At 43.3% G+C, this 19,007-nt stretch overlaps 1 protein-coding gene across 2 annotated transcripts; it reads right to left on the bottom strand.

The window, feature by feature from the left end:
* Positions 1–239: 239 nt before the first annotated feature.
* Positions 240–17,619, bottom strand: LOC112216978 (monocarboxylate transporter 2-like). 2 transcript variants are annotated; one of them, XM_042300330.1, is made up of 5 exons: positions 9,839–9,859; positions 7,526–7,777; positions 3,330–3,473; positions 2,200–3,009; positions 240–1,730 (listed from the first exon to the last, which is right to left on the bottom strand). In XM_042300330.1, exons 2-5 carry the CDS (start codon positions 7,740–7,742, stop codon positions 1,456–1,458), a joined length of 1,446 nt encoding a protein of 481 aa, XP_042156264.1. In that variant the 5' UTR covers positions 7,743–7,777; positions 9,839–9,859; the 3' UTR covers positions 240–1,455. The 2 variants fall into 2 exon arrangements, with proteins under 2 accessions (XP_042156264.1, XP_024232926.2); XM_024377158.2 differs by lacking the exon at positions 9,839–9,859 and adding an exon at positions 17,412–17,619 and having other exon boundaries at positions 241–1,730.
* Positions 17,620–19,007: the final 1,388 nt, after the last annotated feature.

Here is a 19,007-nt window from a genome sequence, read left to right as displayed (position 1 = left end):
AACCCAATTGAGATGGTTTGGGATGAGTCGGACAGTAGAGTGAAGGAAAAGCAGCCAATAAGTGGTCAGCATATGTGGGAACTCCTTCAAGACTGTTTGAAAAGCATTCCAGGTGAAGCTGGTTGAGGGAATGCCAAGAGTGTGCAAACCTGTCATCAAGGCAAAGGGTGGCTACTTTGAAGAATCTCAAATATATATATTTTTGATTTGCTTAACCTTCTTTTGGTTACTACATTATTCCATATGTGTTATTTCATCGTTTTGATGTCTTCACTCTTATTCTACAATGTAGAAAATAGTAAAAATAACGAAAAACACTTGAATGAGTAGCTTTTGACTGGTACTGTATATATGACACAACTTAGATGCATTCTTTACATAAGGCAATGTATCATTGGGGAAAGTTAAACAGCTACTCCCAGAAATGACCATTGACTACACAAATGAATATCCCTGTTTATACGTACATCAAAACAATGGCTAGGAATAGGTTATATTGCTCATGGATTCTTTATTTGGTATAAACCAGCAATATGCACATTTCTAGATGATTTTGATTGTGAATATCAAGTATTCTTAATAAGGCCATTGAAAATACAGCCAATAAAACTAATTTACATTCAACCTCATTAAATATGATTAAATTGCATTTGTTTCATTGTTGTTTTGGATGAGGCCTAAACATGGCCAGTTTAGAAGTAGTGCAGCGTATACGGACTCCATGTGCAATATGCAATAGTGAATAAAACAGCGGGTGTGTTATCGTTAGATTAGAAGCTTGGCAGTTGTGCAGGTTTAGCTAACGAACACAACGGACACCGTGTGCTAAAGGACAGTATAACACATGGTCACTGGAGCCACCAAACCATGAACTCATCTCTGTTCCTGTGTTGCAACGATATCTGTCTCTCACCATAACCCTGGTAATAACAGACATTATGTGTCCTCGCATGTCAGCTCCCAGCATAGGAAGCTGGGATATTAATCTGTATTGATTTCAATCAGAACAGTTGAATTGGGTTGCTGGTGTGGTAGGTTTAGTGTCACAGACTAAATACATGAGCAGTACTAGATTTCTGTCAACAGGTTGCACAGATTCCTAGATACGCGACAAAAGCTTCTTTCTCATATTCCAAGCCTTGTGGCCTCCTAACATGCGTTCAGTATCTTACACCATTATCTCCGGCTAGTCTGATGTCTGAGTAGTAGTCAGGGCAGTCACCCCTTCCTCCAGCAATACGCCTCGCAGTATCCCACGACATGGTTGTCGTTGTTACTTTGGCAGTTTGAGTGTCTCTGAAACAAAGGGGCCCCTGCGGGGAGGCCCCCGAGCAGTACCCTGGAGAGTGAAAGACCAGGAGGCACCCCATTGGGCTCAGTCTGCAGTTTGATAGTGGCAGAGGGGGACGTGAAGGTGGTGGTGGAGGGGGGTGTGGTTGGCAGTAGGGAGGGGCTCTAGATGTTGGTCTCCCTCTGCATGGCGTCCTCATCTTTGGGGTCTACCATGTCCTCCAAGGCCTGGGCGTCCCCGTCTGTCTCCTTTTGGTCCTGGTCCCGGTCAGGGTCCTCGGTTTCAGTCCGTTTGTACATCTCCTCCTGCTTGCGCTCCTTGGCCAGGAGTCTGTAGTTGATGAAGTTGCCGATGAACAGCCAAATGCTGGCCATGATCACCACAGCCCCACAGCAGAAATACATGTACTTGTAGTTTTTGGTGATGTCCACCAGTTTACCTGTAAATAAGAGCATAGAAAGGGTCAATGTTATTACATTTTTGTAAATGTTTTTTAATGTTTTATTGAGTGATGAAGGTCTGTCATATTGTTATGTTCTGCATTTCCAAATATGCCTTTATCAGGTTCTTCATGTCTACTGATCTTTAATGAGGACATTATGTCAAATAAATGAAGCATTTTGTAAAGGACCAATAATCACAGAATGAACTTTCCATTTGTTGTTATTGTAATTAGACAAATAAGCACATATTATAAGAATGCCAAAACGTAGTATGGCTTTTCCACTATAAATCAGCAAACTCTATAATCAAGATCAAACCAAGTGAATGACTACTAAGCAATAGCCCTCCATAAAACAATAATTGGGTGACTTTAATTTATTCCTTTGGCATATCAACTGCTTAAAAAGTAAACAATGTCTCACAACTGAATTAAGTAGTAATGAGTTGAGAGATCAGTGACATACCTGCCAGAGGTGGACCAATGAGGACAGGGCAGCACTCCACAATGGTGGTGAGCCCCACAGCGCTGGAGAACCTCTGAGCCCCCACCAGGTCCATCAGCGTCTCAAACAGCACCGAGCTGACCATGCCGAAGGCAAAGCCAAAGAACACGGCGTACACCACCAGGCCTGTGTAGCTCTCCACCAGGGGGCAGAGGATGTGGCACACCCCGTTGTAGAGCACGGCGAAGCTGAAGAAGTACTGGATTCTGGGCCGGATCCACTTGGAGTTGGCCAGGAGCCCCATGGAGGGCCGGGCAAACATGTCCACGAAGGCCAGGATGGAGAGCAGGAAGGCGGCCGAGTACTCGTCCACGCCTATGTCCTTGGCATAGGCCGTCAGGAAGACGATTGGCGAGAAAAAACCCAAGAACATGATGACGTTGCCCGACAGGTAGATGAGGAAACCGCGGTGCTTGAAAAGCGACAGGTCAATGAACTTGTTGACAGTCCCCAAACAAGTGGTCGTCTCCTTCTTCTTGGTGGCAGTTTTGGCAACGACCAACTCCTCGTCCTTCTTGATTTTGCCCAGTGGTGGCCCCAGGGGCCTCATCAGGGCGCCAGCCACACAGCAATTGAGCAGTATGCCCCCCAGGATGAGGAAGCTGCCCCTCCAGCCGAAGGAGTTGAACAGGTACTGGTTGAAAGGGGCTAGGCTGCTCAGGAACACTGGGCTACCGGCCATGGCTATTCCGTTAGCGATGGGACGCTTCTTATAGAAGTACTTGCCAATCATAGTCAGGGCTGGCTGAAGGTTAAAGGCTAGGCCCAGGCCTTTGTGAGGAGAGAGGAATAATATGATTTAGAGTTAAAAAGATCATACATTTCTAACAAGATAATTATCTGATAAAAACACATTCAGAATAATATACATTTTCTTCAAGTAGCCAGACTGTGGTCATTAAATGATTTGACAAATCAAGCTTAACTGTACTCTTGTAATGTATCTATAGTCTTTTACTATGACCTTTGTGAAAGACAGAATGGGAAACTCCAAATCAGTTGTAGGCTTATTTTCATCCAGTCACTTAAGGAGTTTGACACTATAATCAAATAACTCCGAATGAGTTGAAAATGGATTTCATCGGAATTACCTCCTATAAGACCGATGCAAACATAAAGCTCCACCACGCTGTTGCAGAAGGAAGCGGATATCAACCCGATAGAAGACAGTACTCCCCCCATGATCATGACAGGTCTGCAGCCATATGTGTTTACCAGTACACTGCTCATGGGACCTGGAAGAGAAACAAATGAGATACTAAAAACATGGTCTTTCATCCAACCCATACATTCAGCCTGCAATAGACTTGGGTAATCATGTAGTGATTACTTAACGGTTTAAGCTTGTTAGCGTTGAAAGACAGCGTGAAACTTCCCAGCTCTGGAAATAGAAGTACTGTAACAAGACCTTGTTGATACTGGTAAACAATGTACAACATCGTGTTGTGTGTTCTGCATGCATTCTTAAGGGGATGAGGTCTGCATTGAGAGATCAGTAACAAACAGGCATGGGTATAACACAGCATTATCTTAGTAGTCAAACTGAAAAAAATTGCCTTATTGCCAATAAGTACAGAGCACGTTGACAAAACATCTGTTCTTTTCCAGCTTAGCTACATATGTATCAAAGATCCCATCACGACAAGCAATACATGTACTGTTGGACCAACAAGACCAATGACACAGAGTGCAGGTGACGTCTTGGACATAACTCAGCACCTAGACAATTAACCAATGGGTGCCTGTCAGCCTTGGACAGGCTGCACTGAGAGCTGAGGGCCAAACTAATAGAGCGTTAGTCAAACAGAATGAGTCAGAATCGATCAGGCCCGTCAAGCATCATCGACACGCTGAGTGAAGACAATGAACTGAGCTCTGGTTGGACACGCAATGGTTCTCTCTATTTCATAAGCTTTCAAGGCACAGCTGCCATGCTAATGTGAAACAGAGACCCAATGTGGCAACCAGTTATCTTATGAAGTGGATAATAGACACTGACTGTATGAATACACACTGTATGGGCATAGATAGGTTTCAGATGTAACAGTGAGAGAACACTGGTTAACGTAAATGGACTCCTCTGAATTGGTCTGGTTACACTGCATTAAAGCATTACCAGATGTATTTTCTGAAAGTGCACTGCAATGTAATGTTTTCGTATCTAAAGAGAGGGGTGGGGGGGGAATCAGGAACTATGACACACATACACCTTGAAGTGATCAGAAGACCTTGGCTCCATGGCCCATTTGTCCCTGAGCCCCATTTCTTTTTCATTCAGTTTTCCATGAGTAACAGGTAAGCACTTGATATTGGTAGTACACACGCAGTTGAATTGAGTGGGGCAGACCAGCATCACGCTACTATGCCACACTGCACTTTCCATTTCCTTGTTACCTTCAATAAGGGCTTGCCACACAACTTCTTCTTAGGGGCCATACAACACAAGACAACTGGCAGCGAGGGAATCTTAGCAGATGTTGGTTTTAGTGGGTCAACCCGTCATTCAACTCTCTCTATGGTCATTGATAGTACATCAAACTGACTGGTCCAAACAGTTCCTTTTAAATTGTGTCCTTGTCAAATTTCTAAAAGTTGTTGTTGGGGGAAACTTTGTCCTTTGTATTTCTAAAGTCCTGTTATGTTTGAACCTCTGGTCTCCATTACCTGATAGGGTGAGGAATGACTCCGATTCTATGGCATGTCACAATGTCCCCTTTCATGACAGACGTTAAACAAAAGGACGAGTAAATTAAATAAGAAACGATAAGAGTAATGAAAGGTTTTTTCCCTTTAAAAAAAAAATAATGCCCCCATTAGCGAGCAGAATGTGTCGTATCTGTGTCGGACTCGGGGAGTGGTGCTATTTAAAAATCAGGTTGGGGAAGAAGTCGCCTGACTTCATTTGCTCTGCGTGAATCTTTTTCCGACCTTGAGGAGAGGAGCCCTCCTCGTTTGCATACAGAGCACTTGTCAGTATTCTCCTGAGTCTGGTGGTGAAACCTGGATAGGCCAAGTGGAGGGAGCCCTTGAGGTTTCATATTAGCTCCTTTTAAAAAGGAATTCATAAGTGAAGTTTAATTGCTGCAATAGCTGGACACACTTTCCAGGTTACCAAAAGGAAATTGGGAGTTTGTTTTGACAGTAACTATAAGGACAATAAATTAGACTACTATTGACATAGAACACGCTATATTTGAACATACTGTATCTCAGACCCTACCAATATGATTGGGCTCAATTATAAAACATTTTAATGAAGCATGATCAGATACCATAACTTAAGGTTGCTTGTGTCCAGACTTGAGGCAAAATATGGGCTCAATCATGGAAACGAATACCTACAAGAGGATGGGTACACCTGTCATTTACCCTTCCAGCTGTGATTTATTTCACAGGACCTAAAAGCTAGTTTGACAGCAGAAAGATGGAAGTTTGTGTAACAAATTTGCCGACCGCTCCCTGATTTGTGAGGTTGGAAAAGAAAAGGTTGATAAACTGTCAAGACAGCTGACTATGCAGGAAACTGATGTTTGCAATCCATCACATCATACTATTAATGTCACTCTCATTACGGAATAAAGCGCTGATATATAAAACATAGAGTTGTTTTCCAGAGCAGTTATGCAAGGACGCAAACATGAATTCTATAAGTGGTTGATCGACTAATAACACAGCTTAGCTAGCCGTATTTCTGGACAGTTCAGTTAATCTGCTTGGCAGTGAGAGAGCTCTGCTGTGCTGACCGTCAACAGAGGATGGTACTGTACGTAGCCATGCTGCCTAGCCTAGCCAAGGTCAACTGTCCCTCTCTCTGTGTGGATTAGTGACATTGATCCAACGCTGACACACACACACAGCCTCCATTTTAGCACGTCACTGCAGAGCGACACTCGGCCAGGCTAGAAGGGAGGAGGGACGGGAGATCTGCATTAGGCTTACATATAGCTGATGTAATAGAGTGCAATATGTCACAATAATTCCCTTTGTGCTCTTTTCTGCACCCATCAACATCATTACTAATCATTCATCTCAGTGTCTGTGTTACACCCTGGGTTATGGAGACACACAACATCCAGGAAGATATGAAATAGTTGCCTTCACTTACAGTTGTTGTGCATTTGTGGTCTTATCTAATATGTGTGTGTGGCCGTACATCATAAAAATAGGTTGGCTGCTGTTGTTTGAAATCAGCAAGAGCCACACATTGGCTTATCCTGATGTTTGAGGATATGGCAAGCATTTCCAGTTTGTTTGCTCTGTGATTGACATCCAATCAGCATCATAAGTGGCACTGCTATCTTATCAGTTAGAGAGTCTGCCTGATGACTGCCCTGGAGAATTCAGTATGTGTCTGACCTCTGAACACGTGGTTGAGGTGGCAGTTGCGTCAACAGCACAGACGGCAGGCGATGTGAAAACAACAGGTGCGTTGTAAAAGAGCCACAAGTCTCCTTCCTCTTCCAAGAGGACAAACACCCTCAATAAGCAGCTCTCTGATTGGGGTAAATATTTGGTGATGCGTGATTGTTTTTCCGCCATGTTATTCCAGAGAACAGCATATACCGCACTGGGCTGTCCGTTGCTTGTAGAGATGAAGAATGCATTAAACACTAAAAGGACAATTGCTTTATCGGCCTACAGCTGGTGCAAACACATAGGACAAGAGAGCAGGTGTTTAATGAATAGCTGATGAAGCTCTGTTCTCCCCTTTTGCTCAGAGATCAATATGAATGAATTACACTAAACATTTTAACGAGGGACAAGTACCTTCTTCTTGTCACATATAGAGGATGGTATTGGGTGTCCTTGGCTCTCTATGGCCAATTGGCCATCACTGTCACCGTCATCACAACAACGGCATAGGATACAACAAACCCTGTTGACAGCAACAATTAGAAATGACGGGATAGGATGGCATCAGCTAACAGATGGCCAGCGTGGCACTGCCAAGCAAGGTGCCTACCGGGTAACCTAGTGAGGGGTAAAGTCATGCTGAGAAGGAGACAATGTGATGCATGACTACTACAATATGCTGATGACTAGTCACAGAAACCATATTTTCCTCTTGAATGTCAATTTAAAGATGGCCATAGGTTCTCATAGGACACACACAATCAGATCAGTACAGGTACCTTGCCCCATACTTAGGGCATGAGTTTTCCCTGGACAGGTCACATGGTGAAGATAAACTCAGGGCACTACTTATACAGAACCCCAACCTTAACAAATCAGACAGACGACTTCAACAAGAGACTACCTGGACACCAACTTAATGTATTGGTCTTACCGCCTGCGTACATGACGGCCAGCATGATGGAGGAGATCCATGCTATCTGGCTGTAGGAGCAATCAAAGATCTTCTGTATGTCCTTGAAGTAGACGGTGATGGCCTTGGGGAAGGCGTAGGAGAAGCCGATGGAGATGAAGGATCCCAGGACCACGGCCCAGCCCCAGCCCCCGTCCGGAGGGGTCACTGCTGGGGGGCCTGCGGCAGGGGGTGGCATCTCTGACCCAGCTGGCTCTCAGCGCTCACTGTTTACTGGAGGGGGAAAGAGGCAGAACAGGGGTCAGGACAGGGGATATATGAAGAGGAATGAGAGGGTCAGTAAAGGGGAAATATGAAGAGGCAGAGGAAAGAGAGGGTCGGTACAGGGGAAATATGAAGAGGAATGAGAGGGTCAGTACAGGGGAAATATGGAGGGAAAAGAGAGGGTCGGTACAGGGGAAATATGAAGAGGAATGAGAGGGTCAGTAAAGGGGAAATATGAAGAGGAATGAGAGGGTCAGTAAAGGGGAAATATGAAGAGGAAAGAGAGGGTCAGTAAAGGGGAAATATGAAGAGGAATGAGAGGGTCAGTAAAGGGGAAATATGAAGAGGAAAGAGAGGGTCAGTAAAGGGGAAATATGAAGAGGAATGAGAGGGTCAGTAAAGGGGAAATATGGAGAGGAAAGAGAGAGTCGGTACAGGGGAAATATGAAGAGGAATGAGAGGGTCAGTAAAGGGGAAATATGAAGAGGCAGAGGAAAGAGAGGGTCGGTACAGGGGAAATATGAAGGGGAATAAGAGGGTCAGTAAAGGGGAAATATGAAGAGGCAGAGGAAAGAGAGGGTCGGTACAGGGGAAATATGAAGAGGAAGAGGATAGAGAGAGTCAGAAAAGGGGAAATATGAAGAGGCAGAGGAAAGAGAGGGTCGGTACAGGGGAAATATGAAGAGGCAGAGGAAAGAGAGGGTCGGTACAGGGGAAATATGAAGAGGAAGAGGATAGAGAGAGTCAGTACAGGGGAATGATGAAGGGGAAAAGAGGAAAGAGAGGGTTGGTACAGGGGAAATATGAAGAGGAAGAGGATAGAGAGAGTCAGTACAGGGGAAATATGAAGAGGATAGAGAGAGTCAGTACAGGGGAAATATTAAGAGGAAGAGGATAGAGAGTGTCAGTACAGAGGAAATATGAAGAGGAACAGTGAGAGAAACCGTTGAAAAGCTCTCTGGGTAGGGGAGCTGGACAATAATGATGATAATGACTCCACTCCCTCTAAGATTAATGTCTGTATTGTAAACTTAGGCTTGAAAAACTAATAAAAAATGTAAGTTATATAAATGTATAATAAAAAAAACTCTCATATGTGTACTACTTTTGGACTATTCTCTCCCACATATGTGGACCATTAGGCACAATATTCAGAGGTTAAAGGTTGTTTGGAGACAACTGTAGCTAACACCAATACCACATTGACAATGGCATGTTTTAAGTGTGCGCCCTACTGAAAATCAGTTTCCCACAGGTTGAGGCCATGTCCCTTTTGTCATTTAAACTCTTGACTCTGGGTCATAAGACCAGATCTCAGCTCCAGAATGCACGTGAGCACACTGACAGAGTTAATCACCCTTGTCACAAGGTTGAGTTTCTACCTGAAACCAGATCAGCTCTTGCCCCACCCACTTTTCACCTTGAGGGTAGCCCCCTCCACCCCCACCCCCCATTCTGCCCTCACATTTCAGGAAGGTAATGGGAGTAATGGAAACCAGAATGGGTGGAGAGTGGAGTGACAGGGGAGTGGTGTACGGGCAGCAGTGACCAAGATCACGTGTCTTTATTGACAAAGCAAACATGTCTCTGATCGTATATACACACATACACCACACATACACACTTTCTCAATTGTTCAAGAGATATCATGGGTAAGAGGCAGCTGCTTAGTTCCAGACACACAATCTACAACAACTGATGAGTGATATTAATATGTGCCTCCGTGATCCAACGAGCTTAATTAACATTCCATTTTTTTTCTGATCTCACATACGTTGACATAACACAACCAACCACTGGCTTATGGAGGCATTTCAACATCACAAGTAAAAGCTTATTCAAATGGGATTATTAGTTTAGTAAAACATGCTCAGCCATACTCTAGAGACGATACAGCTTAACAGGGGCATGGCATGGCTTTGATTAGGTGGGTTAGAAGCATGAAGGTAGACCCATAGCTCAAAAGGCGACCCATAGCACACTAACTCTATCCAAGGTAAAGAGTTGAGGAAAGTGGTTGAAGTTCCAACCATACCAGAAGGGGACAAAAGCACTAAAACTAGAACCTACCATTTCAATCTCAAGAGTGGCTGTAAAACGGGCTCCATGACAACAACATGGTGCAGTGGCATCAATAAATTATATCAGTCTCTGTCTCTCATCAAGTCGTGGCCAGATCAGATTGCACTGCTGTGGAGCCTTATTCATATTCAGCCCCATCTCAGCTGTCAACGGCAGGCAATTAGCAATACTAGTCGCCATGTGCTGTGATTGGCTGACCTTTCAGAAGAAAAAAGGAAAACGTGAATGAAGACAGTGACTCAAAGTCACTATAAAGACGTTAGAAAGCCTATTTAAATCTTATGCTAAAACTGATAGTAGTAGAATTTCGAGATTTTATCAGCTGGTTTATAACTACTACACGACACGACACGACACGACGCTACAAGACTTCTGACACACACACACAAACACAACATTGTTTAGGTAAGGAATATCTCCAGCCCAGCTTTTCTAAATAAAGATGTTGTTTCATCACGACTATGTAAACACAGTTGTTATTGAACAGGCACCATGAGTATTTGTGACCTGTATAATGTGGGCTTAACGGAGGGTGAAGTGGTAGAGAAAGGGTATTCCTACAGGCGTTCCGGGCATCTTCACGTCACTCTTTTCAGGTGTTTGACTAACAATATTTTTTTACATTTCTAACTTAAGCTAAAAATGTTGCTAATCACTCAGATATATAATCCCCTGTGCATATACCCACGTGTTGCTCTTTTAATTCAACTCAGAGATGATCTATTTTTCAAAACATCCATATGGTAATAAAGTCTAATCTGATGATTGGCCGGGGTTGATAGTGGGGTTGGTTGATTGAACGTGACGACAAAGCATAACGGGGTCTCAGGACTCATAAGCTGCTTAGGTTTATAAGTCTGAATAGTATAGTGAAAATACCAAAACACACCGTGTAAGCGATGATAACAGTCGCACAAAAAAACTTTCTGTGAGTAAACAAAACAAGTTTGTTTAGGCTATTTGACTTACATGAGCCTACTTGTGTTTTTCAAGAGAAGTTTATTCATTCTTTGTGCGCCACAGTAGTTTCTCCCCTCTCCCCATGATGTCATCATGTGTCCTCTGTAATGTGTCTTTCCTCTGTTTGGTGTCTCAGAATATCAGCTGACACAGAGGGATGGGCAGATGCTTTCACAGCCAGAGACAACCAACCACAGTCCCGCCCAGCCAGAGGGATGTGTCCCGTCTAAGCCAATCACAAGGCACTTCAGATGCCTGTCCTTGCCCGTTGTTGAACTGAGCAAACAGTGTGCCTACCTTAGGTCTACCTGTGCTCGAAACTATCCTGTTACCTTAAACGTCAGGGAAGGTTAAATGGACAATGGAGCCTTAGAAATAGAATGCAGAGGCAGGCAGCCAACCACTATAACAGCATTCCTCTAATTGAATTATCTCAATGACAAGCTGATCAGAGCATGTAACACAATAGTGTGTGTGTGTCTTTGGTTTGGCAGTTTGTCAAGCTGGTAGGTCTGCATTTTCCTCCAAGGTCGAACCTGAGGGATAGCTTGACAGGCTGCCTAAAGTCTTCCCTCAGACATCCATGGCCAAGGTAAACTGATCCTAGACCTGTGCTGACTAAGGGGTACAACTTCTGAGCCTGGCTGTGTTCTGTTTCAGGTAAGCTACGTTGAGTAACCATGGAGCCTGAAACAGAGAAGGCGTGTAACTGAGTTAACGGACACAATGTGCCACCTGCAGCAACACGACTGACTGCCCATGAGCCACATGATGATCAGGATTGGTGGCTTTGTGTCTCTTGGTACACCCAACAGGATTATGTGGCATAGAGTGTGCAGAGCGAAAATGAAAAAGGTAACCTACTCAGAGTTATCTTGGCACCACGTTGACAGAACGATTTGAGTAAATATAGAACCACTCTGAGGCTGGTTGCGGTTTTGAGCTTTGCAAATTACGGGATAATCACACTTTATTTTTCATTGACGTGTTATAATTGAGGTTTTATAAATAGCAGCTACGCCAATTGCCACGGTCATAGAGGTGAAGTAGAACAATATATCATATCTAGTAACTGCATTTGACTTCTGCCTAAATGTAAAACAGGCAGTAATAGAAGTTTCTTGTTGGGCCCTTGCTCAGAGGTATGAATGGCATTCAGGCATTGCGAGGTCACTAGCGTCACCATGCTGTCATCTGGTTTGTGTATCCACAGGCCTTCGGGCAGGCACAGGCCACTCCTGTGACAGTCTAGTCCTCAGGGAATCTTGTGTCACCTTGGATGAAACTGACAAGAAGATATGAGCCAAGTGTTTTCATTAGCATCATACACTACCTGGTTAAGTAGGTCTGAATAGCCTGTGGGAGAGGAAGACATGAGGAAGAGGTGGAGAGCAAATCAATTGAGAGGGAGAAGATGAGTGCTTGTAAAAGGGACTTTCCAGGTGAACAGAATGGAGAGCCGTTATTGATCCCATCTATCAAAATCATGTCGATTGATTATAAGAATTCAGGGAGAACATCTCCAGAGCAGAAGCCAAGAGAAATGTCTAATCCGCCTTCTCTTAATGTCGCTGGTTCGAATACCTGAGCTGACAAAGGTGTAAAAACCTGTCGATGTGACCTTGAGCAAGGCACTTAACCCTAATTTGCTCCAGGGGCGCCGTACTACTACTGCTGACCCTGTGAAAGCAACACATTTCACTGTATGTGACAATTAAACATATTCCCCCCCCCTTTTTATTTTACCTCACAGCACCAATGTTCTCTAAACAACAGCCAGAGAGTCTTGTACAAAGTCACAACAGAAGACAGTAAGTGTCTGCTTTCCACCAGACACTGGGTGATGAATTCACACAAAGCTCACAAGGTCATCAATACAATATCAGTGTGCCTCCAGTCTGACGTCCTTCACTATCAACAGATGAGTTTTAATACATAATATACAGTGAGGAGTCTAGCGACCATCAACCTGTGACACAAATGAGTGTCACAAATAGAACACTGGAAATCATGTGTATACAATAAAGATAAAAGTAATAAATATGCATGTAAGTAATGCAAGTAATGTGTTAATTACTCTTAACTGAATATTAACTTTATCCTTCTGAAATGTTCCCGATTGCAGTGCTCTACACAACTCTGTGTTGTCTTTCAGAAGCAATTTTCCTTGACCATTGCCATATGTCAGGCCATACTGCAGGTGCCCATCCCCCGCCCTCGCCCCAGTCAAAACATGTTCCTATACAACATGCTTTCCATACCTGTTGGCTTATTGGGGCGGCAGGTGGTTTGAGCGTTGGGCCAGTAAACAAAAGGTTGCTGGATTGAATCCCCAAGCTGACAAGGTAAAAATCTGTCATTCTGCTCCTGAACAAGGTAGTTAACCCACCGTTCCCCGGTAGGTCGTCATTGTTAATAAGGATTTGTTCTTAACTGACTTACCTAGTTGAATAAAGGTTAAAAAAATATATATATATATGGACAGATTTGATGCTGCCTGGATTCGAACCCAGTACTGCAGTGATGCCTCCTGCACTGAAGTACATAGTCTTATACCACTGCGCCACTCGGGAGCCCAAAAGGAATGGCAGACCTATAATGCACATTTCTATGTGAATTTGGTCAAGTGGCCCAAAAAGTTGCATATTGCAGTTTTCATGATAAAGGCACCGCACGAAAGCAAACTGTTGAAACAAATGAACTCTCATTCTCTCAATACATTAATTCTAGGACTTGGCATGTCAAAAGTGTAAGCCAGGGTGGTGTTGAAGGTGCTTGTTGCCTTCAATGTATGTACATGTAGCAAACGTGTATCTGTACAACTAGCTCATCATTAACCACAACTGCCATCTCTCACTTCACACAAATCGATTCAACATTGACATAAACATTCATCAAGATGGAAAGTAATCTACCAGAAACACTGATCCAGTATACAGTTGCCTCTTTGAAGACCTGTATAGTAAAGACGCAACAGGAACTACAACCTCCATGGTTTCTCAATAGAAGAAAGACTACTGAGAGACAATGGGGCCATTGACAGCCAGAATAAACACCCTGCCCAGCAGTCAGGGGTCTTTCCATGAAAATAATCAATAGGTGTTTTATATCCTATTATTGTAGTTTCTGCTTTCTAACTTCTATGGCAACACACCCAGAAAGTAGTCTTACATGAACAACTGGTAATGGCAAAACAGACAATAAGTCTATCTACCACATTTAGGGCTATAAGGAGACATTTTGAGCAACAATAGACCTGTTAATATAATGGCATTACAAGAGTAAATACCAAGTTACTACACAGGTATGAGAACAACTTGGTGTAAAGTGTTACCGGATGCCTTTTACTACAGGTTCTCTTAACCCATTACCGAGCTGATTCTGTTCAAATGCATGGGTGGTGACTAATCTACCATCTACCAGCTAACCACACCCACTTAGACTACTTATTAGACATGTCTTCAGCTGCTAAGTAAGTACATTTAATTACCATGGAAGGCCTTGAGCGGTGCCTGTGCGTAGTCAGCAGATTGTAGTCAGCGATGGATTTAGCTCACCCAGTGTGCCAGGTAGGTGGTGTTAACTTTTGGAACCGTTCCATTGGTCTATAAGTGCCAACTCTGCCCTCCTGGCGCACAGGGCGAGCTAAAACAAGTGGTGATTTCTGTCTAGGCAGAGTGTCATGGCCCCCGGAGCAACAACCAGTGCTGCCAGTGCCAAGAACCAACCTGTTAATCCATGCCAATATGTTCTGCAGCATCAACGCCTAAGTAATGGTATGGGCAAACATGACATATTACACCACACATTTTAAGTGTAAAGTTTTAGTAGTTTGATAACGGTGTGTAGATGATTCTTCTAAATTCTTCTACAACAAACATTTTTTAATTAGCTTACATTGATTTGATGGACATTTGATCCAAGTATTTGTTTGAGAGGGGGTCAAAGGGGACCACGAGTAAGGGTTAGGCTACGTAAACGCCAAACAGGACATCCATAACTGGAGAAAAAGAATAAACAAACTGGGCTCTGACCGAACATGAACTGTCTCTTACAACCTCTTTTGATAAGCTACGGCTGTAGAGGACTGCTCAACTACTCACAGGGGATTAGAGTCTGAGCTCCACTTCCCTCCCTGTTTTCTACGACGGCACCATGGGACTGGAGCACTGGACGGACACAGCACCTAAGCCACGTTGTTGATCAAGGGTTCTTGTGCCAGGCTAGGGACTTACTGAAGGTATGCAACCTAATACATACCTGACTCCAGTTGACATATTACACAGTATACATCTAAGGCATTTCTATGCCTAATATACTGTGGTGTAGGACACTGGAAATGGTTTCCTATTGAATCGTGCAAGCACTTATTAAACATCAAAAGCACCAAAACTGGACCACGGGAACAGCATAATAGATTGTATACTAGGGCCGGAAATTGCCATGATATTATCACGATATTTAAGCTGATTATACGATATGTATTGCGATTCTCACAATTCTATATGTATTGCGATTCCATACTGAGATCTTATTGCAATTTGATGTTCCAAATTTGCAAACATATGGGAACATGTTTCTCACTATATCTACTGCAGAGAGACAAGAGAGAGCATGAGAAAATGAGTTTTGATTAGTCATGGAAATAAAAGTGCTGGAAACATGTTGGCTCAATATTTAAAAAGAAGATGGAGAACAAGCTTAAGGATGAACAATACCAGAGTTTTGGCACAGGTACTGCCGACAAGCACTAGCTAATGCTGATTAGAAAATCATTATTATATCTATATATTTGTCCGAAATAATATTGCTAAATGTAACTGCATCGATTTTTTCCCCCCCATCACTATTGTGTACACAACAATAATCATAACAACAGCTTTGTAAATACTATGTCAACACCACAAACCTGTTTGGGAATTATTGTAACACCTAAGTGTTAAAACCTCAGCAACTTTTAAGGGTTGATTTTCTACCCACATGCTCAGGGGGAACACTGCTTTAGTTTACATGAAAACAGTGAAACACATTAGAGCAGAGGACAATGAATGTGGCTTGAGGGCTATGACAACCTTCCAGTATTTAGGATCGAGTCAGAGGTCATGTTACCCATATCACAACAGTGAAATATGGCCTACGGGCTGCTGACGATGGTTGGCTGGTCACTGCTTGTTTTAGTCACGATGAGAAACCATTTCCCCGGTGAGATGGCCGTCTATAAAACTGATTTATCTTCAGAGGGGTTGGGAAGCCAGATGGATGGTGAGGCTAAGAGGCAGATGACAACGGGTTGTGGAGATGAGTCAGCTAAGCTTGAAGCTAACCATCCATGTATTATTTAGCTACATAGACTAGCGCAGTAGAATGCACCATTTCTATTGGGATTTGAATGTTTCCTAGCCATCTGTCAGGTCAACTATGAAGTGGTGGCTCAATAAAGTGGAGAGGCCCCTATCTAGGTTACAATACAACAATGTTACAAAGGTTTCTCATGTCTAAAATGTCTACATATTACCCTTCCTTTAGTAACCCAAAGAAAGTAGTCCAGTACCAGAGGCAGAACCAGCCTACGCCAGTACCAGAACTTCTTCAATAGGCCTACCATAGAGCAAAGTAATGACCTGGGGAGGAACGCGAAAGCCCCTGAAGTGCATTATTAATTCATTATCAATATGTGCACATAGCCAAATCTATGGCCCATTGTTATTTGTCTACATTTCTTTCTACAATGCAAGCCATATATTGCCCAATTTCCCATTACATCTTGCATTACCCAAGAACCAGGCAGACTTCGCTGGTAATTCTGTAAAAAACATTTTTATCTCCTGCTATATCAAGTCAAGGTGGAAAAAAGACAGACCAAATGTGACTGACCGATGTTATATTTAAAGCGCACCAGCTGACCCGGAGAGTGAAACATCCTCTGCTTGGCCCAAACCTGCTTACGAAAAACCTTCAGATCAGATCCTTAGATAATAATAGACTAGTATGATTTGGTAACTGTGTCATCTCAGTGGGAAAATGGTTACATTATATTAGGCATCGAGACGCACGGGATGAGAAGAGAGATGTACAGTAGACCTACTGATCAGTGACGCCTCAAACTATGATGCAATACCCGCGTGTAGATCCTAATCCGTGTAGTCAGATACTCTGTTAGCGTGTGCTGCTGATAGAAACCGGATGGAACCAGCCAAATATGCATATCATAGTCTACACTGGGCCTACATAAAAAAGTATTCATAATTGTCTAGGCTAATGTAGTCTATAAGCATCATTCGCACAATATTGGGAGTAATAAGAGTAACGACTAACATGTCTGTCGGTGCCACATTTGGTTAACTCCGTGATTACGCACAATATATGTACATTTCAAGCTGAAACATAATGTAATTCAAAATCCAGCCTATTGTTTGTTTTATAAAGCATGTAGCCTAAGTGGTGTAGGCTATTGTTGTCACGATGACCAAGCATCTCTCTAAATGCCGAAGCAAAGCGTATCATTGTTGGACAAAAATAATAATCGTGAACGCACGGGCAGCTGTTCAGAGTTTCGTAAGCATTATTCCATCACGGATAACTTTCAGGAAACGCATATTACCTTTTGCGAATATAGGCGCGGTCTATCCCCAAATGTGGTATGTGGTCCTTGGTCGCTGACCTTGTCAGTGTTGCGGGAAGATGGGGCTGTATTCTATTTGAATTCGCTCACTAGGAAGCTGAATGTGACGTAGAACGTTGAAAGAAGGCGGCCCAACCTGCTGTTATTCTGGACCACGGGTAGCATAGCGAGCATAGCGCTGGAGACAAGAGACCGGCAAGAGCATCAAGTAAAACCAGCCGGCTTGCGCTTCAATACGGGTAGGGAGGAGAGGGGGGCGTTTGACAATTTGTTTGTGGGTGTTTCTCATTATTTTGTTATTGAAACCTTATGTGGTTTAGCGTCTGCTTCCACTGGAAGAACGCTCCGCGTGTTGTGCCCCATTCAACACTTCAAAACAAACTCGAAGTAGGTCATCCGATTTATCACAGGGATTCTTTTAAACAGTCATGTAATGAGGGAGTTGTCTAAACGCTTGTTTCATGCTAGCAAACTATGCATCAAAAATATTGTAGCAAATTTAATTTCACATCACTTATGTTGGCCAATTTGACCAGTTTACCTGTTTGAAGAGCAATTGAATCCTAGAGCGCCAATCGCCCATGAAGGCGTTAGGTGCAGCGTCCAACTTGTGATACATATTTTGTATACATACACAGGGCAAAAATATGAACGCAACATGCAACATTTTCAAAGATTTTTACTGTGTTACAGTTCATAAAAGGAAATCAGTCAATCAAAATGAGTTCATTAGGTCCTAATCTATGGACTGGGTATACACATATGCAGCTGTTGGTCACAAATACATTTACCTTTAAAAAGAAAAAAGGTAGGGTCATGGATCAGAAAACCAGTCAGTATCTGGTGTGACCATCATTTGCCTCATACAGCACCACCCATTACATTTGCATAGAGTTGATCAGGTTGTTGATTGTGGCCTATGGAATGTTGTCCCACCTCTTCAATGGCTGTATGAAGTTGCTGGGTATTGGCGGGAATTGGAACATGCTGTCGTACACGTAAATCCAGAGCATCCCAAACATGCTCAATGGGTGACATTTCTGGTGAGTATGCAGGTCATGGAAGAACTGGGACATTTTCAACTTCCAGGAATTGTGTACAAATACTTGTGACATTGGGATGTGCATTATCATGCTGAAACATGAGGTGATGGCAGTGAATGGCACGATAATGCGCTCAGGATCTCACCTGCCCGGCCAGTGGCGACCCGTCATTCAGGTGAGCCTCACCTGTTTTGATCCCCACATTTTTTGCAACAATTTTTTGGGGGGCTTGTCTGTTTTGCATGTTATTTTGGCATTAATCCGTGTCACATATCAGTTTGTAAACAATGTAAAATATATATTTTATATAGATATTACAGTGCATTCGGAAGGTATTCAGACCCCTTGACGTTTACCCCCTCTGGAACGCTTCAATGGAGAGTCGAGCACATGTTGGGCTTTCTAGCTCAATGTGTCCTCATTTTCAAGCTTCAGCCCTCCTTCTTCCCCTCAGATTGCGCCAAGATAGCCCATCTCATCACGCTGATGTCCGGGAGGGCTCTCACCTGGGCTACTGCTGTGTAGGAACAGC

The sequence above is a fragment of the Oncorhynchus tshawytscha genome, linkage group LG17 (assembly GCF_018296145.1).
Source record: "Oncorhynchus tshawytscha isolate Ot180627B linkage group LG17, Otsh_v2.0, whole genome shotgun sequence".
Taxonomy (NCBI): Eukaryota; Metazoa; Chordata; class Actinopteri; order Salmoniformes; family Salmonidae; genus Oncorhynchus; species Oncorhynchus tshawytscha.
Note: the sequence above shows the minus strand (reverse complement) of the source record. Positions and strands in the feature narration are given on the sequence as shown.